A 20595-nucleotide genomic window follows, 5' to 3' on the forward strand; every position below is an offset into this window, starting at 1 on the left:
AACCTCACTCTCAGGATACTAACCTCCAAAGACTCTTCTAAAACAATGAGTTCTTTTGATCCCACAGATCTTTTGGCCCACGATAAAAAATAATTGTAAACTGTGATTCAAGATATATGTATACTTATATATATTTAAAAGAAAATTTTCATAAAATATTATTGATTCTGACTACCTACAATGCACTCTGATATTTTATATTCAGTCTAGCATTAGTCCAGACTAATCTATTCTCTTCCATTCCATTAAAAAAAAAATGCTGGTTCTCATCCACTAAACTGATTTCAGGATGCCCCGATGGGTTGTAACCTACAGCCTGAAAAGCAGTATACTACATGGAATTAAATCAAGTAACTGCCTATTCCTTAAAAACAAAGCAAAAAAGCATGACTCTATCTGTTAATGTCTAAATGTTCATAAGCCTTTTCTTTAATCTGTAGAAAAAAGTTAATGATTTCCTAAAAACATCAGCAGCTCAAACTTGACCATGGATATTTTTCCCATTAATGCATGACAAGCGATATGTAAATGTTCTCTTAAGAGCTGCTTGATCTGAAGTCAATCAAAATAATAGGAAACATAAGCCTTAAACAACATTACAGCTCATTCAAGAGTTTAATTGGTAATTAGTAATATTTTCAAATAAGGAACAAGCTGCTCTTTTATACAAAATGTTTAAAAATATTCTTAATCTCTAAGATTAATAAAATTGCTGAATACTAAAAAATCTATAGTTATAAAAATTAAGGCTCACAAACCCCTTAGGTTCTACATTAAAAAAGCCGTTTTAAATATTCTCAGTCTTTCAGTTGGTCAAAAAAGACTTAACAAACTTGCTACATGCCAACCACTATTTATTTAACAATGTAACATGGAAGGAGCACTGACCTATAGCAGAGTCCCACCCTTCCAGATGGCTCATTTGGGGGGAGACTGAGTGCAAACACATAAACAAGAGCTATAGATGTCACACACGGAAAGTGTTCCTGGGCAGTGCTGTGGATCACTACAGGCACTAATGGCAACAGCCATCTTGGATGGTTCTTAGAAACTGAAATCAAATATGGTTTCCAGTAAAACCAACTAAAACACTTCCAAACCCATGTACAATTTTCCCTACTTACCACATCATGATGCTAATAACATGTTCTAATCCCCCCTCTCAAAGTACAAATTAATGCTTAAGGCAATGTAAACTGAGAAATAGGGAATAAAGAAAAACAATCAGTGATACAGACAAAGTAGACTGGGATTCGGGGCTCAGATCATCGATTTAAAGGCTAAGTGATTTGAGGCAAGGTATTTAACCTCCCAAACAACAGACCCATCATCTGCATTTATATCTACTCATATGATCATTGTGAAGATAAAGTGAGAGAATGCACATGAAGGTACTTTGTAAAGTGCCAAAAAATGTTATTATTATTAACTTTTATTAGATCACTAGACAGAGAGAAACTGAGAGAATAAAATATTAACCAAATATTAAGCCAGTACAGAGTTAACACTTACCAACACTTAAAACAGTTCTATTTGCTTTTCATGTACCAACTCAATTAAAACCTGCATTATGACTGAATATCTGAATCTAACTACTGGTAATAAGAAAGTTTCTCCTCAAATCTTGGACACACTAAGGTTCTACTCTAATGGTCCTTGGCCAGCAGGAAAAAACAATCTACAGACTGTTAATTAAAGGAAGGGCAAGAGTTCACATCACACCACTCCACCCATGTGGTATATTCATTCTTAGCACAGGCATACCACAAAGTGGCAGCTCTTTCCTCGAGTTCAAAGACAGCCTTTGTGGGGCTAGAGAGGGGGAGCCCTCTCTGTACCCTCAGCAGTGCTGCAGATCAACCAACCAGACCCATCCAGCTGACACCTACCACTGGATCTTAGACTCTACTTGCCCAAAAGGGCCTTCTGGGTTTTTCTGTCCAAATGTATTTCTGCATTCATTTCTATTATAGGCAACTACTCTTTTTAGATAAGAGCAAACCTAGCAAGTAACGTGGATATCTGCAATGTAAAACCCTGACTTACATGGGTGGGATATCCAGACTACATGTTTCCTACTGCCCTAGTTGGTTAATTCTCTGATGTTAAACTTGACAAGATGTAGTATGGGATGTCCTCAAGCCATAAACAAGTTTTGTTTTGTTTTTTTAAAGGTCATTCGGGGCAGTGAGGGTGGCTCAGTCATTCGAGTGTTCAACTCTTGATTTTGGCTCAGGTCAACGATCTTGCGGTTCTTCAGACTGAGCCTTGTGTCGGGTTCCTCACTAACAATACAGAGCCCTCTGGAGATTCTCTCTCTCGCAAAATAAATAAACACAAACTTCTTAAAAAGTTTTTAAAAAGGTCACTTAGAACTTAGGATGTACTTCTGCACATTAATTCACAATGCTGTGAACTGACCTGTGTTCTACAGGGCCCAACGTACCACTAAGTTGCCACACTGCCAAGGGCAGTATTGCAGAGCGTAAGCTGTGGTTGAAGAAGGACAGAGCTGGGCTCCAATCCTGCCTCACCTGCCTGTTGTATAATCTCACTAAAATTTATTCAACTTCTCTGAGTCTAAATTTCCATAGCAGGCAAATCATATTTGGGTATGAAAATTATGTATCAGAGGCTTGGTGTGAAGGTAACGTGGACCAGTTTTCCCAACCTTTTTCACAGGAAAGCATGCACAGAAGAGGACAGCACTCACACTGCACCCTGGAGTAAGATGCTACTCATGGCGAAAGGTGACCAGCCTATGTGGTCCTGCGGTAGCCGGCCACTCTAAAGGCTGAGGGGTTGGTGTCTGTGGCACGTACGCCTGAGACATAAGAGTGTGTCAAACCCAAGTGGTGAGGCTCTGATTACCAGTAAATATACATAAAGTGGTCTGCTGTGAGCCCAGCAGATCACTGACAATTTCCCCTCATGGGCTTGGGCTCCTACTCTGAAATAAAGAGAGTGCCTTAGAATTCTCAAAGCCCTTTGGACTATGTAATTCCACTTTATACTATTCCAGAACCTGGCTGTGCTGCGAACAACGTACGTTTGTGTGATTCCACTGTGGACCGTTATGATTCTTCCTGCCTCCCCAATTTGAACAACAAGAGCAGCTCATGGGATGAGTGGGGTATCAAGAAGAGGATTTCTGGGTGAAGATGAAGGTGCAGATAAGCACAGAAGCTGGAGTCAGAGGTGACTGAGTACTCACTGTGCCCAGCATTCTGCATATGTTACTTTAATCTTCACAGCTATCTTGGTTTGGTTTGGTTTGGAAGAAGGAGCCACACAACTTATTATGTATATTTAATAAGAAGACTATCCAGTGGGTTCCAATATCAGACTCCAAATCCTCCCCCCAGAAGAAGGGGTCAAACTTCAATCAGGGTAGACAAGGACCAGACCTGATTCAACTCTGGTCCTCCTCCTTTGGACTTCATCTCCTTGGTTCAGGCTGGGAAGTTTCCTTCTATCAAAGCCATTTTGTTAGTGGATTATTATTAGCCACACTTAACAACAAGAAATGCAGGGTGAAATTTAGAAAACTTGGCCAAGGTTATTTACTAGACTGGTTTTCAAACACTAGGTGTTCTGCTGATGGGTCAGAGGTTCAAGGATGAAGAACCACCAGGGTAGAGGTTGGGGATGGAAGCCAGAGGTGTCAGAGGAGTGGGGGTCGGAGCTCGCTCGGCATTCTGCACCCTTCAGGGTTTGGGGTGGGAGAGTGAGGCAGAAAGAAGAGTGTCATTCCCCTCCGTGCTTCACACCACTGGCTCTGAAGGTGGTGGGTTAGAAGACAGCGGGTGGCAGCAGGATCTCTGCCTCTCCTGAGAAGCAGGAAAGAGTGGGAAGAGGCCAGCAAGTCTAGGGAAGAGGGACCTGTATGAACAACACAGAGTCTACTGGTCTCTACCGCTCAGTGCTAATTCACAGGGCCTGTCAGACCTTATCAGAGGGGAAAAGTAAATCTACAAAATACCACTTCGGGTTAACTGAAAGTAGATTGTTGATATCCTAAATTAACCCTCAATCCTGAAAGCTAGGTTTTTAAAAAGTGTTCAAACACACAAAGAACATAAAAGGACCTGCACAAAAATCAATAAATGGGTTCTAAATTCTGCAAAAGCTAACTAATGTCAAAGACAATGTGGAAGAGTTCTGTGTGGCACTATTGAAGAAAATACCTACATTCTAACTCAAAGGGGAAGGGAGAACAGAGGCCACAGTGAATAAGGATGACTTCACATAACACAGGGAGTATAATTTGCTTTAATAATTCATTTGCTTTCAAGATATGTCATGTATCAAGGAATTAATACACACAAATATAATATACCAATTTTGTATACACAAATTCTTTGCAGAAGCATGGGGAAAGGTCTCATGAATCATTCGATCTGGAATAGACAACTGGTATAAAACACCACCAAAGATCTGAAAACTAGGTGGGTCCGGGCCAGGAGATCCTGAAAACTCCTTGGTACTCATCCAGAATAAATCTACCTAGTAGTGATGCTAATTCACCCTTCCATTTAGAGAGTTAAATAGGCACATTTCAAGATAAATTATAAAAAAGGAAGTAATGGGTGATCCTCAAATCACTAATTTCAGTCTAAAATTATTAAAATATGGTCTGTTAAACTTAACTTTGTTTTGATGCTAAATTCAGAGAGAGGGAGAGGTACATCAACAAAGGAGGTAGAGTAAGGATTATTTACCAAACACAACCATACAACGTTTATGAAATGATATGGTTAAATAGTACACCAAGAAAACAGAAAACAGAGGCTATTTAATTACATGGAAGGGAAAAGGGATGAGGGAGGGGAACAGAGTTTAACATTTAAAATTTAAAATTTTTAGGGTTTCAGAAACATATTATGGTAATAGGTAGAAATAAGGACAAATCTTCCTTTTGATAACCTCTGCACACTAGTAGAGATTTGTGTAAGGTAGTGTGAGTTCATCAATTCAGCCTTACCCTTGGTCTGACTTTACAGTCTGCTGTGGAAATCTTGCCTGGACTGCCCATAGGCACACCGCTCCAGAGAAATCAGCCCTATGTTGTCAGAAACTGACTTTCAAGTGGGTCCTGTTGGGAATTCCACATTATGGCAATTCCACAGTTCAGTCAGAAAGCATTTGAAAAGATTTATAACTTTGGTTGCCTCTTTTCTGATAATGGAGGGCTATTTGGTTTGCCTTTTGCCTTTAATAGCTTGACCATTTTTGGCCACCAAAGCATTGTAACAACTAAACTACAGTTTGTTTGTTCTCTCTCTCATTTCCTAGTAACTAATCATGTTAGTGTGCTGTTAGAATAGCATCCCCGACTTTTTGTTCTTGGCCTGTTATCCTTACGCTCTGAAGGTCATACTTAATTTTTGGCTATGTTTTCCTTTCATTGTTAGAATACTTCTCACAAGAGGTCAAGGCAAGCATGACAATTAAATTTTACATTTCTGAGCTGAAAAAACTGTGCTGTTCTTCCAGAAGGGTTTCATCTTGCATTGTAATGAGAGGTGGTTAACATTGAGCAGATTGCTTGTGAGCCACTAGTTACCCTCATCGTTGGAATCAGTTTAGATTTAAACTTAGAAGTCACTACAGCTTTGAAATCACTACATAGGGTATCCATAGGCAGAAAAATAAAAAAAAGAACTTTGAATCAAACTCATATCCCATATAAAAATTAATTCAAAATGGATGGCTGAGGGGATGCCTGGGTGGCTCAGTCGATTAACTGTCAGATTCTTGATTTCGGCTCAAGTCATGATCTCACGGTTCATCAGTTCAAGTCCCACACTGGACTCTGCACTGAGAGTGGGAAGCCTGCTTGGGATTCTCTGCCTCCTCTCTCTCTGCCCCCTCCCCTGCTTTTTCTCTCTCTCAAAAATAAATAAATTTTTAAAAATGGATGACCAACAAATATAAAACATAACACTATAAAACTTTAAGAAAAAAAAGACAAAAGAAAATCTTCAGGACCTATGACTGGGTAAAGAATTAGACTTGATACCAAAAGCTGAATCCATAAAAGGAAACATTAATAAATTGAATCGCATCAAAAGTAAAAACTGATGCTCTCCAACAGAGGCTGCTAAGATGAAAACAAAAGCTATAGACTGGGAGAAAATACCTATAAACCATCCATCAAAGGACTAGTATTTAGAATGCATAAAGAACTCTCAAAACTTAATAAGAAAACAGGCAAAAGAAATGAAAAGACATTGCACTGATGATAGATAACTAATAAGCACGCAAAAAGATGTTCAGCTTCTTCAGTCACTAAAGAAATGCAAATTAAACCACGAGATACCACTACACATCTATCAGAATGGTTAAAATAAGAAAGAGTGACAATACCAAATGCTGATGAGGCTGTGGAGAAACTGGGTCATTTATGCAATGCTGATGGGAAGGCAGGTAAAGTGGTACAGACACTCTGGAAAAGAGTATATGGCAGTTTCTTACAAAATTAAATATGCACGTCACATCTGACCCAGCAATTCCACTCTTGGGCATTTAACCCAGAAAAATTAAAACCTATATTTACACAAAAACTTGCACACAAATTATCTCAGCAGCTTTAGTGGTAATAGCTCCAAACTGGAAATAAACCAAATGTCCTTCAGTGGGTGAATAGTCAGAAAATTATGAGATATGCATACCATGGAATACTACTCAGCAATAAAAACAAATTATTGATACATGCAACATCTTGGACAGATCTCAAGTCTGAAAGTCTGTGTACCCCCAAAATTTGTATGTTCAAACCTAATGCCAAACGTGATGGTGTTAGGAGGTGGAGCCTTTTGGGGGTGATTAAGTCATGAGGATAGAGCCTTCACAGATGGGATTAGTGCCCTTATAAAAGAGGTATGAGAAGGCTCCTTGCTCCATCTGCCATGTGAGGTTAGAGCAAGAAGATGGCCTTGTATGAACCATAGAGAGGGCTCTCACCAGACGTAGAACTGGAACCCTGGTCTTAGACTTCCAACCGCCAGAACTCTGAGAAATAAATTTCTGTTATCTGTAAGTCACCCGTCTGTGCTGCTTTGTTATAGCAGTCTTAATGGGGTATAAAACATAAGAATTGCACTAAGCGAAAAAAAATCTAATCTCAAAACATTACATATTATGATTCCATTTATATAATATTTTCAAAACAACAAATTACAGCAACTGAGGACAGATCAGTGGTTGTCAGGGGTAGCAAGTATAGGGAAGGAAGTGAATACAGCTACAGAAGGGTAGCACATGAGATCTTTTTGATCAGTATCTTGATCGTTGATGTGGCCACAGAAATCTATACATATGATGAAATTGCATGAACTAAATACACACAAATACACAAATGAATGCTTGTAAACCTGGTGACATCTGAATAAAGTTGGTGGAGTGCATCAATGTCAATTTCCTAGTTGTGATACCATAGGATAGTTACATAAAGTGTTACCATTGTAGAAACTGGATAAAGCGCACAGGATATCTCTCTGTAGTATAGCCTACAACTATATGTGAATCTACAATTATCTCAAAATAACACATTTTTAAAAATTGCTATATAGTTCTTATTTATTCTAAGTGCCCTCTTTTTAATGTTTCACTCATTAGATACCTGATTTCTTCCTTCCCCTATCTTGCTACTCTCTGTAGTCTTAATAGTGGAAAACATTTCACTGCAATTAGTCATTTAACTCTTGCCTTCCAAAAACTCTTATTCATACTTTACTATTACTAACTGGAGTACACCTTTTGGGAACAATGCTATACTTGAATAGTAACTCTTCGATGCATGAAATGGTCAAAATACTTTCCGAGTCTTGGTTACTCCATTGGTAAAATAGGGGGAAACCTAGGTTAGGTTTCCTGTGAAGAAAAACAAAATAGTAAGTAAAGTACTTTGCACATAGTAGTTCCTTAAATGTTCATCGCCTTTATTTTCCTATTAACAATCTAAAACCTAGCTTAGGGGTGCCTGGCTGGCTCAGTCGATAGAGCATGTGACCCTCGATTTCAGGGTTGTGAGTTCGAGGCCCTTTCTTAAAATAAGTAAGTAAGTACGTAAGTAAGTAAGTAAATAAATAAATAAATAAAGTAAAACCTAGCTTAATTTCTGGGTTAAAAACCTAACAAAAAACTGTTTTTCAGTTTCCAAGGCTTACATTTGGAAAATAAGAAATGCCTCTTTAACAAGCACAGACAGAGGATGTGGTGAGGCTGAATTCAGTTCTTAAAAAATATTTCAACTTAGGAGACCATAATGATAATTAAAAAAATAGTTTTTTATTTATTTATTTTTGAGAGAGAGAGACAGAGCGTGAGCAGGGGAGGGGCAGAGAGAGAGGGAGACACAGAATCTGAAGCAGGCTCCCAGCTCTGAGCTGTCAGCACAGAGCATGATGCGGGGCTCAAACCCACAAACGGCGAGATCATGACCTGAGCCCAAGTCAGACACTTAACCAACTGAGCTACCCAGGTGTCCTAACCATAATGATAATTTTAAATCTATGTGTTCTCACTTTGAGTGAGACTCACTTTGAAAACATTCTTTCTGTCAAAATGGTGTTTTACATATCATTCATTTTATTATGAAGAGTAGCTGCCCAATATATGGTTAAATCTATAAAGAGTAACTGATCATAAAAACCAGATTATATCTATTCACAAACCAACGACTGTATGTTAGATGAGTTCAGCTTTAATAATGACACAAACTCCAATGGTGGAAATTCATCCATTCCATCTACCCACAAAAATACTTTTTAGTAACAGACTCCTAACAAGGCAACAAGCTTTCAAGACGTCATAGATTTTCAGTTACTAAACCAATCAAGCTACCAAGCAGCAGGAACTAAGCATTTAGGATCTAAAATTCAATATAGGATGCTAAATATGGGGATTCTGAGCAATGTGCAGCTCAGCGCATAATGACAGCTAGATTCTCTGAGCAACAGTGGCCTGAGAGAACCGTCAAAGGCAGAAAGACAAGAACCAAATGTTACTCCTCTACTGTAAGCAAAAGGATGACACAAAGCATATTTAACTTCTGTTGGCTGCCTGCTTTGTTTATGAACACTTACAAAACACAGAATGCCAAGTCATACTTGAGGACAAAGTCTTCCCTCAAACATTTTCTTAAAGTACTGATAATTTTGCAAAGCAATGCTTACCGAGCAAAATAACTTTGTTTTCGTTCCTTCTTCTCTTCCTTGGTATCCATAATATACAATCAAAATGCAAAGTATTTGGAAAAGTCCTTCTTTTTAATCAGTGAGTCATAACCCTATAATAAAAAAAAAAAACAACAAAGTGACTATAAATTAAGAAGTTTGTAATAGCCAGTATGAAGAAGAAAGCAGAGTGAAGATACATGGCCCCACCACAAATAGAAGATATACTTTAAGTCATAAAATGCAGTCACGTTAGTAATACACGGAATGCAAATACTCATGGAGGGTAATAAAAACCCACAATTAGAATGGAGGTGTTAAACTAAAATAAAAGGTAGCTAGGAAAATAAACTGAAGTATTTTCCTCATAATCAACAATTATTTCAAAATGTGCTAAAAGGAAAACCACTGATTTTTGAAGATTTTAGGCTGCCTCTGCAGAATCTAATTATTTTTTTTATTTACAAACTCATAATCATTTTTTACAAGTAATTAATAATGAATATGTCTCATACATAATTTTGAAAAATGGATCACTTAGGTGTTTTACAAGAATGTTCTTTCTTTAAAAATAACATCAGTGTTCCATTTTATTTTCGGAAACATGCCAGTGACTACATCCCACTTGAGCAAATGTGGAAATGAAAGTACAAAGCCTCAGGAAGTTATTCTTCAAAATGGCTTTAAATGCTTGCTCTGCCTCTCCCTCTCCCTACCCTGCTATCCTCACCTATGCTTCCCAGGAGCGGCTTAAACCTATAATAAAAGGTTGTCTCCAGATCAATCTTCCTTAAACACCACTTTCATCATGCCACTCCCCTGCTCAAAATTTCCAATGTCTACTTACTGCCTGATTCACAAACCTAAACGTTCTGCAAAGCATTAACATTTCCTAAAATCTGTCCCCTCATCCTAAGGGGTATCAAAGTTAAAGCAAAGAATGTTCATCGATCAAAATTACTTGCTAATTCATTTCAATCCAATGAACAATTTTCTTTAAGATTTCATTTTTAAGTAATCTCTGCACCCAATGTGGGGCTCAAATCCACGCCCCGAGATCAAAAGTCACATGCTCCACTAGGTCAGCCAGGGGCCCCTTCAATGACAACTTAATTCACATACATACTCGATGGAAGGCACTGTAATAAAAATCAGAGGCCACAGATACATAAGCCACGATATTTGCCCTAACAGAGTTTACTGTCTTACAAGGGAGATGCTTAGGATGTCAAGTCAATGGGACACCGACGGCTATGGCGGTGGCACAGGTGCTCCTAGAGCCCAGAGGAAGAATACTCAGCCTTAGGCAGGGCCCCTCCACACACTCCCCATGCACCCCAAGATTTGAAGGATGAGTATGGGTTTCCTACTTGAAGGGTTTCCTGTGTTGTTCCTAGTAGGACACATATTTCCCTGCTGCTCCAGGATTAAATGTGAAGCAGGGCAACGGTGGGGTGAGGATGAAGACATGGGCAGGATTAGGGTCATGGCAGGCCTTTTTATGTCACACTAAAGAGCTTGATCTTAATCCTAGCTATGAATTGTGTGCCGCCCACCCTTTGCTGCTCCTATGTCAGACGTCACGAAGCAAATCGTGCTGCGCTCGCTACAGACATTACTGAATTGATCAACATGAGATAAAAGCAATTTTCTCATCCCTGATGTACATGAAAGAAGTTGCCAGAGCATTCTACATGAGGGAGTGTGATATACCCAGGCTGTAAGGATGGACTTGAGAGGGTTGAGAACAGCATGAAATAGATCTGTTGGGAAGAAATGACAGACGGTACAATAGTTCAAAGAGGAGGACCCACACTTAGGCAGCAGAATCCAACACAGAAAGACGGGGGAATGCATTCAAGAAATATTTAGGAGGCAAATGAGTCAAGACCTGGTGACTCATTCAGCATAGACAACATGACAGAGGCAAGATGAAGAATGCCCTCCAAATATGTGCTTCAGGGGCCAGGTGGAGGGTGACACCACAGATATGATACGATGGACGTGAAGCGGGCTGGCTGGGTGTGGGCTGGGGGCATGGAAACAGATAAAAGATCAATTTGGGACACGTTGCCTTTGAGGTGCCTGTGGGATAGTCAGCTGGAGACATTCACCAGACGTTTGATTACGTTTAAAGTACACGAATGCAGTGAGGGAAAATGCATTTAGAAATTATCAGCATATGGTTGTGGTTAAATAAAAAAAAAAAAAGAACGACAGCAAGCAAGCAAGTAACAGTATGATGATGATAACACTCTGCGAACACATCGCTACACCTAAAGCCCTGAATGGAAACAACAGGGCTGCACTCTCCACTCCTACTGTCTTACCTCCATGTCCCTGGCATGTACCTTGCCCTCAAGGACTTTATCAACCGGTAAGGAAAATAAGATAAAAATATGTGTGCAATAATAAATAGATATGTGTGCAAATAACTAGAATAACAGGTAGTAACCTGGAGCTGTCCAAAGAAGTAAGCATACAAAAGACGCAAAGTTCCATTTTGATGGAGGTAATAAAGTAAGGCAGGGCAGTGAAAATTTGAACAGGTAAAGGGAAGGGAGAGACAGCATTCCAGAAAGAGAGATCAGCTGGGCATAGGTATGTACAGGAAAAGAAAGACACAGTCAGGTAAGGACTAAGTAGCTACCAGATAAGAAAAGGGAAGCAATCCTAATGCCTGCCTACTGCAAGTCACTTACTTCAACATATCAGGCGCACGTTCTCTCTTCTAATCCTTACAACCATACTGTGAGTTTGGTATCCTTATTTCCACTAAACAGAGGCTGAGAGATACTAACTTCCCTAGCACCAGCTGTGGCAGAGCAGGGACTTAAAGCCAGTTTGGCGCACACTTCAATGCCTTTCAATAACCTGTGGAGCTAGAAACCTTGAGAAATGAGAAAAAGCAGTCTGGAATCAACAGCGTCCAATGCCTCAGCACAGATTCCGCAGGTTAGAACAAATGGACCTGGGCCTTGGGGAAGGGGGTCACTGAGATCTCCAGCAGGACCGTGTCAGCTCAGTGGTGGGAGTAGAAGCCATACCTCAAGGAATGAGCATTCATTCAAGAAGCGGGGTGATGACAGCAGAGAAAGGAAAGACAGTGGTGTCCAATGCTCCTGAGGTCAGTCTCACACTGTGGGCTGAACCCACTGGGGTCCCCTCCCTGCCTCCAACTCTGTACCTTAATCCCTATCCTTTCTCCAGCTTCAAGTGACTTGCCTACACTCCTCTGTGTGACCAGATCCCGCATAAGGCCCAGCTCTGCTCTAACGCCTTCCCTGACCTCTCGTGTGCTCTCTCTCTTCCTTAGGAGCTTAGTTCACTCGCCACGCAACACTCACCGTGAGGCACTTAGTCATTCACTGTGTGATGATGCCACTTCACTTAGCCTCCTCGGCCACAAACAAACCAAAAGCCCCTTCAAGTAAAAAACCACCAGGTTTCACAACTTCCTTTTACTTCCCTAAATACCTAACACAGAACCAAGCAGAAAAAAAATCCACATAAAAGCTAAGCAAGGAATCAATCCAGGATTGGAGCAAGGTCAATTATATGGCAAACAAATAAAAATCCGAGAACCACCGCCTGCCCCCCCCCCTCCCCAATTAATAATTACTTGGGGGCAAGGGGTATAGATACAAGCCAGTCTCTCTCTCTCAGACTCCAGGAAGGATGAGAATCCCAGCTCTCCGACCTGCTCTGGGCCAGGTGGTTTATTTTAAAGTTCCTCTCCTGCACGCTGCCACATGTGATGCTCCCTGTTTATTAGATTTCTCCTCATGAATAAAAATGAAGTCATAACAATCTAATTGGAAAATTTTTATATTGCAAGCTGAGCCAGAAACTAATATTTGGTTCTAGTGTTAAAATATTGACAAAAATAAGCGCAAGAGAGAAAGATTAAATGATCCAAGAACTGACATCTGGTGCCGCTGTGTCTGTTTAGAACTTGCAAAGCTTCCCTTTTTTTAATATTCTATTTGATAAATAAAAAACATACTAATCTCTGATTTCTTTTAAATTTCTGGGTATTTTTCTATTCCTTAAACAAGACATACGCCGTCCTTTCAGGTCAAGACACACCAACAGATTACCCAGGAAGAGAGCAGCAAAGGTGCCGTAAAAATGATTTGCACAGAGCACCATACAGCAGCCTTCATGCTTCACTGAGGAACCAGAGCTCCTTAAATCAATCTCTAATGGGCACTACATTTTCCATTATAAGTGGTTATAATGGGCTTCTTAAAAGCCCTTCTTTCATTTAATGTTGACTCTTCTTCACATCAATAAACTCGAGACTCATCCAAACACTGAATTACAAGACTCTCCTGCATTTACGGCACATTACAGACCAAAAAAGAATTTCATGAGGGAAGCACAGACGAATCTTCTATCTGAATATTTCTGCTCCTGATCTTAAGTCAGCAGAGACAATTTAAATCTAAATTCAGTTCATTATGAAAATAAAAAAGGCATGTGCAAAATCCTTACCTCGTAAGAACTGCGTTGAAGACAGAATATTTACTGTATTACCAGCAAAGTGCTCCCTGTTTGAGACCGTGGCACCACTCAGAAAGAATTTAAGCACAGAGCTACAGGAGACTCCCTAAGCACAATAAACCCGTGTGGACCCACACAGCCCAGGGTGGCTTTCTGACTTTGCATCTGATAGCTTGCAGCCCCTTGCACATTCAAGTATAACCAGCCCAGACTAGAAAAACACCAGTGTACCTATCATGGCCATAAACTGTTTTCCCAACAACATGTTTCCTATTATACAAATGAAATACTGGCTAGAACATGCTTTGAGGCTTGGTCACGCTAAGTTGGCCACTTAAGGAACAGACTAAACTGAACCTTTCTAATGCAGATACTTCCTTCCAGAAAATGCTTACACTTCTACAGAAATAGAGTAGGTGTTCAGTCGTTCTCAAAGCTACACATCTAAACAAAGGAAGGATGTTCAAATTTCAGCATTAACCAAGGTCAGATTTGAATACTCTCTTTAACAAAAAACCTGGGAAGACGTAGAAATAGGTACAAAAGGGTGCCACAAACATGTAAGGGGAGCAGCAAGGAGATAACACCCCCAAGTAAACAAATGTGTGTCAGAAAACCAAAACAATAGAAAACAGAACCTAACAGCAACCCAAAGCAAAAAAGTCATGCCTGAATCAAGGTGATGATCAAGGACAGGCCAATGGTCTGCTACTTGGAAAAATGGGACAAAGCCAACAGATGGCAAAATAAATGGAGAACTCATCAGCTCTTATTCCATTACTCTTTGCCTAGGGAACTGAAATTAGAGCCATAAAGAATTAAACAAATGTGAGTTTCATTGAAGAGAAGTAGGGAGAGGGGTGCCTGGCTGGGCCAGTCAGTACAGCATGCAACTCTTGATCTTGGGGTCCTGAGATCAAGCCTCATGCTGTGTGTAGAGTTTATAAAAGGAGCAAAGTAGAGAGATTTTATCAAAGCTCCTAGATACTTTAAATGAAGACCCATCTCTAGGCTAGCTAGATCATTCTGTACGTTCCATCTAAGAGAATGTACAAATGAGATTTCTAAAAAGTCACTGGCAAGGTCAGGGATTGTCAAAGGTGTGAAGAGTGCCAGCAGCATAACAGTGCACAAATACATTTTTTTTTAAATTTTTTTATTTTAGACACTGATACAAATTTTTTTTATTTTTTATTTTTTTCATATAATTTATTGTCAAGTTAGCTAACATACAGTGTAGTCTTGGCTTTGGGAGTAGATCCCTGTGATCCAACACTTACATACAAATTGTTGGGCAAATACATTTTAATTTTCAACAAAAGTAAGCAAAGGGATTGTGCAAATTACACACTGCACACCATTGCATAGATTCCCAGCAAAACATTAGAAATGATCACTACAGGCAGGTTAGCCAGGACTTGGAACAGGAGGCAGTGAAACCTGGGATACAGAATATTTACAGAAAACCAATGATTCAGCAGAACAACAACAAATGAGCAGACCCCTTTCTGAAGCCTGTACCTTGGACCAAGTACCCTACTGGAGACACATGATGAAGACAGCATTCATGGGCCAGGAAGTTCAGGTGGAACAGGCAACCAAAACCCACTGGCTCGTAAGACAAATGGCAAGTCCTCTGATATGGGCAGAGCACGGAGGGGAAGCAACTAAAGCAACTAACTCTGCTAAGAGCTTCCCCAATGATGCATGCAGAAGAGAGGTTGGGCTCATTAGGCAGACTGAGGATGTGCAAGCTGTCATCAGAGAATGTATGATGATCAGGGAATCCTGAGTGGTCTGGGATGGCTGGAGTACAGATCCAGTGGAGGGGAGGAATGATGGCTTATTCAAATTACACTGACCTAATTTCCCTCTTGGACACAGATACTGTTCTCATACATTAAGGAAATGAGGTAAACACAGTGTAACTACTTAAAGGCATTTGATAAGTTTCTTTTGATCCGCTTATCGATAAGATGGAGAAATGTGGGCTGGACATGGGTGGATGCTTCTATGATTAGACCCATAAAGGAAAGCACTGAACCACTGTGCCAAGAGCTATGTGCTGACCAGCCCAGAGCAGGGAGCTGACCTCTAACTTCAGCCTGGAGGGAGGATGCTAATAGCTTAATGCAGTATTTGTTCTTAGCCTCCATCCTCATCAGTAAATTTACCACTGACTTGGATGAAAATAGGGGCCTCCTCGTTAAACTTTTGGAAGAGGGGTAAATACCACCTCAGATAATAGTATTTGGATTCAGACAGACCTCAACAGTCTGTAAGAAGGTAGAATTTACCCCATATGAACCTGAGGTTTCACATATGGGTAAAGAACTAAGGAATGAAAGAGACAGAGTTTAGCATTAGCACAAGTGAATATGATCTGCACTTTTAGGTGATAATAAGCTCCATACACCCAGCAGTGTGATTCTACTGCCCTTCCCTTCAAAGCAAACAGAACAATCCCACTTAATCAGCCCAGAATAAAAAAGATTATGATGGTCTGTGCCACCCTTCTTGAGGATTAGAATATATTAAAATGACTGCATTTAACTCTAGGTCTTACACTATAGGAGAAATACCAGGAAAGTGGAGGAAACAGGATGGTTAAGTGATGTAAAACTAAGTTTTAAGATTAATAGTCAAGGGAGCTCATCAGGTTTAGCCTGAAAAGAGTTGGGATGAACTTGACAGCTACCTCAAACATCTGAAAGATCTTATCTGGTCTCAGATTTAGGCTTGTACCAATAGATCTTCAAGGGGAATAGGAATACCTAGGACCAAGCATAAGATACGGAGGGAGAGGGGTCTTGGCTTAACATAAGGAAGAACTGTCTCACAGACAGATGCAAAGAGCCGCCTCCAGACAGGTTGGCTTCCTAATCTCCAAACGTGACTAAGCACAAGGTGAACAACCGCTTCAAGAGATCGCTGCAGACCAGCAGCTCTCAATCTTATCAAATCAACACCCTTCATCTAAATAAATGTGTATTTTATAATATGCCCCTTATAACACTGAAATGAAGTTCATAGCTAATATAACCTAGGTACACAGTTAATTGTATGAAATCAATAAAATGCCCAAAGGAAAGTGACTTATAACAAGTATTTCAGTAAGTAAATTCTCAGCCACAAGTTCACTAAAAGACATAATGAAATACTCAGATGCTTGCACCTACTTCTATAGGGCAAATTTAGCTATAGGAGAAATGGGATCAGAAACAATTTCATTACAAACGAAAATAGGAAAATGAAAAGCAGAGGTGAGGGGGATAAGAAGGGGTGGATAATGGGGCTGGGGTGTAATGCATAGAACATTAAAATAAAAACTAGTGCCATAAATAATAACTGGGTATTTCTTTCTTTCTTTTTTTTTTCCTGAATATTCACTTATTTTGGAGGGGGGGGAGAGAAAAAGAGTGAGTAAGTGCACGAGTCAGGGAGGGGCAGAGAGAGAGAGGGGGGCAGAGAGAGAGAGGGAGACAGAGGATCCCAAGCAGTCTCCTTGCTGAGAGCAGAGAGCCCATGCAGGGTTGAACCCAGGAACCATGAGATCATGACCTGAGCCGAAGTGGGATGCTTAACCGATTGAGCCACCTAATCACCCCCAATAACTGGGTATTTGCAAACATAGTAATTTAGAACTCTTTTCTTTAGAATGTCCCAATAAATATTCACATAGGTCCTACAGAAGATACAAAATTCCTGAGTGTAAGGGACAACCGCTTGTTGTCTAGAACCGTCCCACTCATTACAGGGCATTTGGCACCTCTACCGCCCCCCAAGTAAATGCCCGTAGTGCCCCCCATTCTGATAACCATGGGGAACCAAGTGTGCCCTGCAGGGGATACGGCACTCATCGAGAACTACCTGTTACAGCAGAAAATCACACTCTGTGGGTAAACTAACATTTAAAACTTTTTTAACTAAATTTTTTTAATTTCAAAAGTTCCTTCAAAGCTGAGATTGTATAAACTCCACACACAAGAAGTTATCTGTCTTCAAGACGCTCTGTGCTTCATCTGACCTCTTTGACCTATGTTATTAAGGCGCCACAGCACCTCCGAAACAGGACAGGCCTGGTTAATATTCAGACTCCAGGATCTCCAAAGTCTGTAATTGGGGGCAAGTTACTCCATTTCTCTGGCCCTCAGCTTCTTCATCTGTAAAGGGCTGTTTACAGATTAAATGGGTCCAAAAGGTGTCTATAGAATCTAGTGTCCAGTGGGAACAGAAAATTATATTCAGCGAACCCAAACATTCAAGTATTCAGGAAAATTATACCTACCTTCAACATCACCTGAAGAGCTATATTCAAATTTGCCCCAAACAGAAAAATCCCATAGTAAACTAAGTCAAGCTAGACAGCTCTCGTGAATACAAAGCTGACAGCAATCAGCAACAGTTCACTGTTTACTGAACCTTAACCACATGCACCAAGGGTTTGCTGAATGCTGTTACACACAGCGTTTAATCTTTATGACTATATGAGGAGTTAATATTCGTAATCCTTTTCAGATAAAGAATCTGAAGTTTAGAAGGGTTAAAGAACTTATTCAAGGTCAAATAGCCATATGAGTGAGAGCCAGAATAATCAGCTTTACCTGATGCCAAAGTCAAAAGCACTAATAATGGCCTCTAATGCGAGGGTAGATCACCACACAGAATTTTCACATCAACTGCCTAGTTCTTCTTGAATTCACCCACCGCTAAAAAGAACAAGAGTGTGAACACCAACTTTTTGGCCAATTGTCTTTTAGGATGTAAATCTTGAACTGTATGCAGGCTAGTTATTATTATTCATTAATGAATGCACTGCAGTGACTATGCCAATGCATTCAATAAATATTTACTGCACTGAATGAGATTTTTAAAGAGCTAACTAGAGAGCATATTCCCTTGATCCACTAAACTAAATGAATTACCTCTTTAGTCTTAAGATCTGAAATAATGTCATAACTGTGAATATGCCAGAAATATTTAACAGCCGACCATTCTTCTGTTGTTTGGAAATGCAGTCCTCTGACTATCCAATTATTTTTCCACTAAAAACCAGTAAAAGCAAGGAATCAGAATCAGAAAATGGAATTTTCACCTTTTTAAAATAACATTTCTTTATTGATTTTGTTATAAAAGTCCTTTTTTTTCTAGAGACTAAAATTGTAGGTCCTTTTTAGAGCTAAAAATTATGATTCTATAAAAATTTTACCAGAGGTTTTTAATGTATTACATGAACTCCTCCGTTAATACTCATAATAATATAAGAATTCAGTTTTGAACAGTTTTCCACATGCACAAAGACAGATTAGAGGGGAAAAATAGGCAGAAGGTCACGTATAAAGTTATGAGAGGCAATGAAAACAGAACACAGTTTACTCTGCCATTCTCACTTCTCATACACAGAAAAAACTTCCTCTTTCTCACCATCAATCATTATTTATTTAGTGTCCACTACAAGCATATGATTGTCTTTCACAAGAATGGGGAAAACTCTGATGCCAGCATCACCCACATAAGTGGTTTCTGGGGACACCCCCTTCCTATTGCTCCAGCACTGCAAAATCACCCTAGATGATCCCTAAAATGAATCTAAACGTGGCAGGCACGAAAGAGCATTTAAAAAACAAAAACAAAACAGGTGACATGGGAACAAAAGTTTGTCCTTGATTACTTCTGGAACTCACTTTAATATTATCAGACCTATGCTAAAATCCTAGGATCTTTGGCCTTTTGAGTCCCCCCTTGCCCCCCCACCCCCTGACCTCTTCTGGCCTTGTCCCAAAAGGAATAAGCTCCACTCTCTTCTGGAGTCTCTGTACTGGTACAGAACTGAAGTTCGTTCCCCAAGGCCTTGTAGAAAGTAGGTGCCAATGTGGGGCGCCTGGGTGGCTCAGTCGGTTAAGCGTCTGACTCTTGGTCCCCGCTCAGGTCATGATCTCATGGTTTGTGAGTCCCGAATCAGGCTCCACACTGACAGCAAGGAGACTGCTTAGGATTCTCTTGCTCCCTCTCTCTCTGCCCCTCCCCACCCCCCGTCTCTCTCTCAAAATAAACAAACATTAAAAAAAGAAAGAAAGAAAATAGGTGCCAATGTGAATCACGGCTCCAGCTCCCTGTACTCACAGCAAATGCTGTCACTACTGCATGGCTTGTGGCCTTATGCCATGCCCCGAGTCCTTCCATTTCAGAACAGAAATAAAAGTGAGCAGTGGTTACTACTAATTTACTACCACTACCACTGATTTCTTATTGTTGCTTTTAGATAATTTATTGGGAGGGTCTATTTGATAGATCTGAATTAGAATTAATTGATGCAAACAAAACCAATAAAATTTAACGGATAAAAGAGGTCATAAATGGAATGCCTTTACAAAGAACATACAATTTATGGGCTTCAAACACTAGTTTTCAACAATTCAATCTGGGTGTCTTTTGAGACTACCAAGAGACATAAAAGTTCCCTTTGCCAGGTAAACCATTTCACTAAGGAAAAGGCAATGTGCTTCTTTGTTCTCTTATGGAGAGTATCTGCAGTTGCATGCATTTTCAAAATACACTGGCATACGCCCACACTTGTAAAATGTAAACTAAAAAATAATTGAATTATCATTCTTTTTAATGTACTTTCAGTATATTTATTTACAATGGAGAGTACAAGAGGCAAAAGACAATTTACACTTATTCCAAAATAGTGCCTTGTCACACATACGTATTCAGTCTCTTCAATTCAGTAAGCATTTGCTAAAAACTTGTTTTATTTCTACCACCATACTATTTATCTAAAACCTATGAATCTAAAAAGGACTCAATGGGCTCTAAGAAAACTTTGATTTTAGACAAGGAGATAAAATTAACATAAATTTTTAAAAAATTAGAAAAAAATGAGTATTATAAAAATTCATGTCTAATA

The 20595-nt window shown here is 39.7% G+C and overlaps 1 protein-coding gene across 8 annotated transcripts in view; it reads right to left on the minus strand.

The window, feature by feature from the left end:
• Nucleotides 1-20595, minus strand: part of NCOA7 (nuclear receptor coactivator 7) — a 162010-nt gene that overhangs the window by 117808 nt on the left and 23607 nt on the right. For 6 of the 8 annotated variants that reach the window (XM_027056961.2, XM_015084321.3, XM_027056963.2 and 3 more), the window contains exon 2: nt 9180-9292. The exons of 1 other annotated variant lie outside the window; for it this stretch is intronic. In XM_027056961.2, the coding sequence (XP_026912762.1) occupies nt 9180-9229 (50 nt within the window). In that variant the 5' untranslated portion in view covers nt 9230-9292. Of the gene's footprint in view, nt 1-9179; nt 9293-13676; nt 19399-20595 lie in introns of those variants that run through there. One more of the 8 variants, XM_053222278.1, reaches the window with a different exon arrangement.

The sequence above is a fragment of the Acinonyx jubatus genome, chromosome B2 (genome assembly GCF_027475565.1).
Source record: "Acinonyx jubatus isolate Ajub_Pintada_27869175 chromosome B2, VMU_Ajub_asm_v1.0, whole genome shotgun sequence".
NCBI classification, from domain to species: domain Eukaryota; kingdom Metazoa; phylum Chordata; class Mammalia; order Carnivora; family Felidae; genus Acinonyx; species Acinonyx jubatus.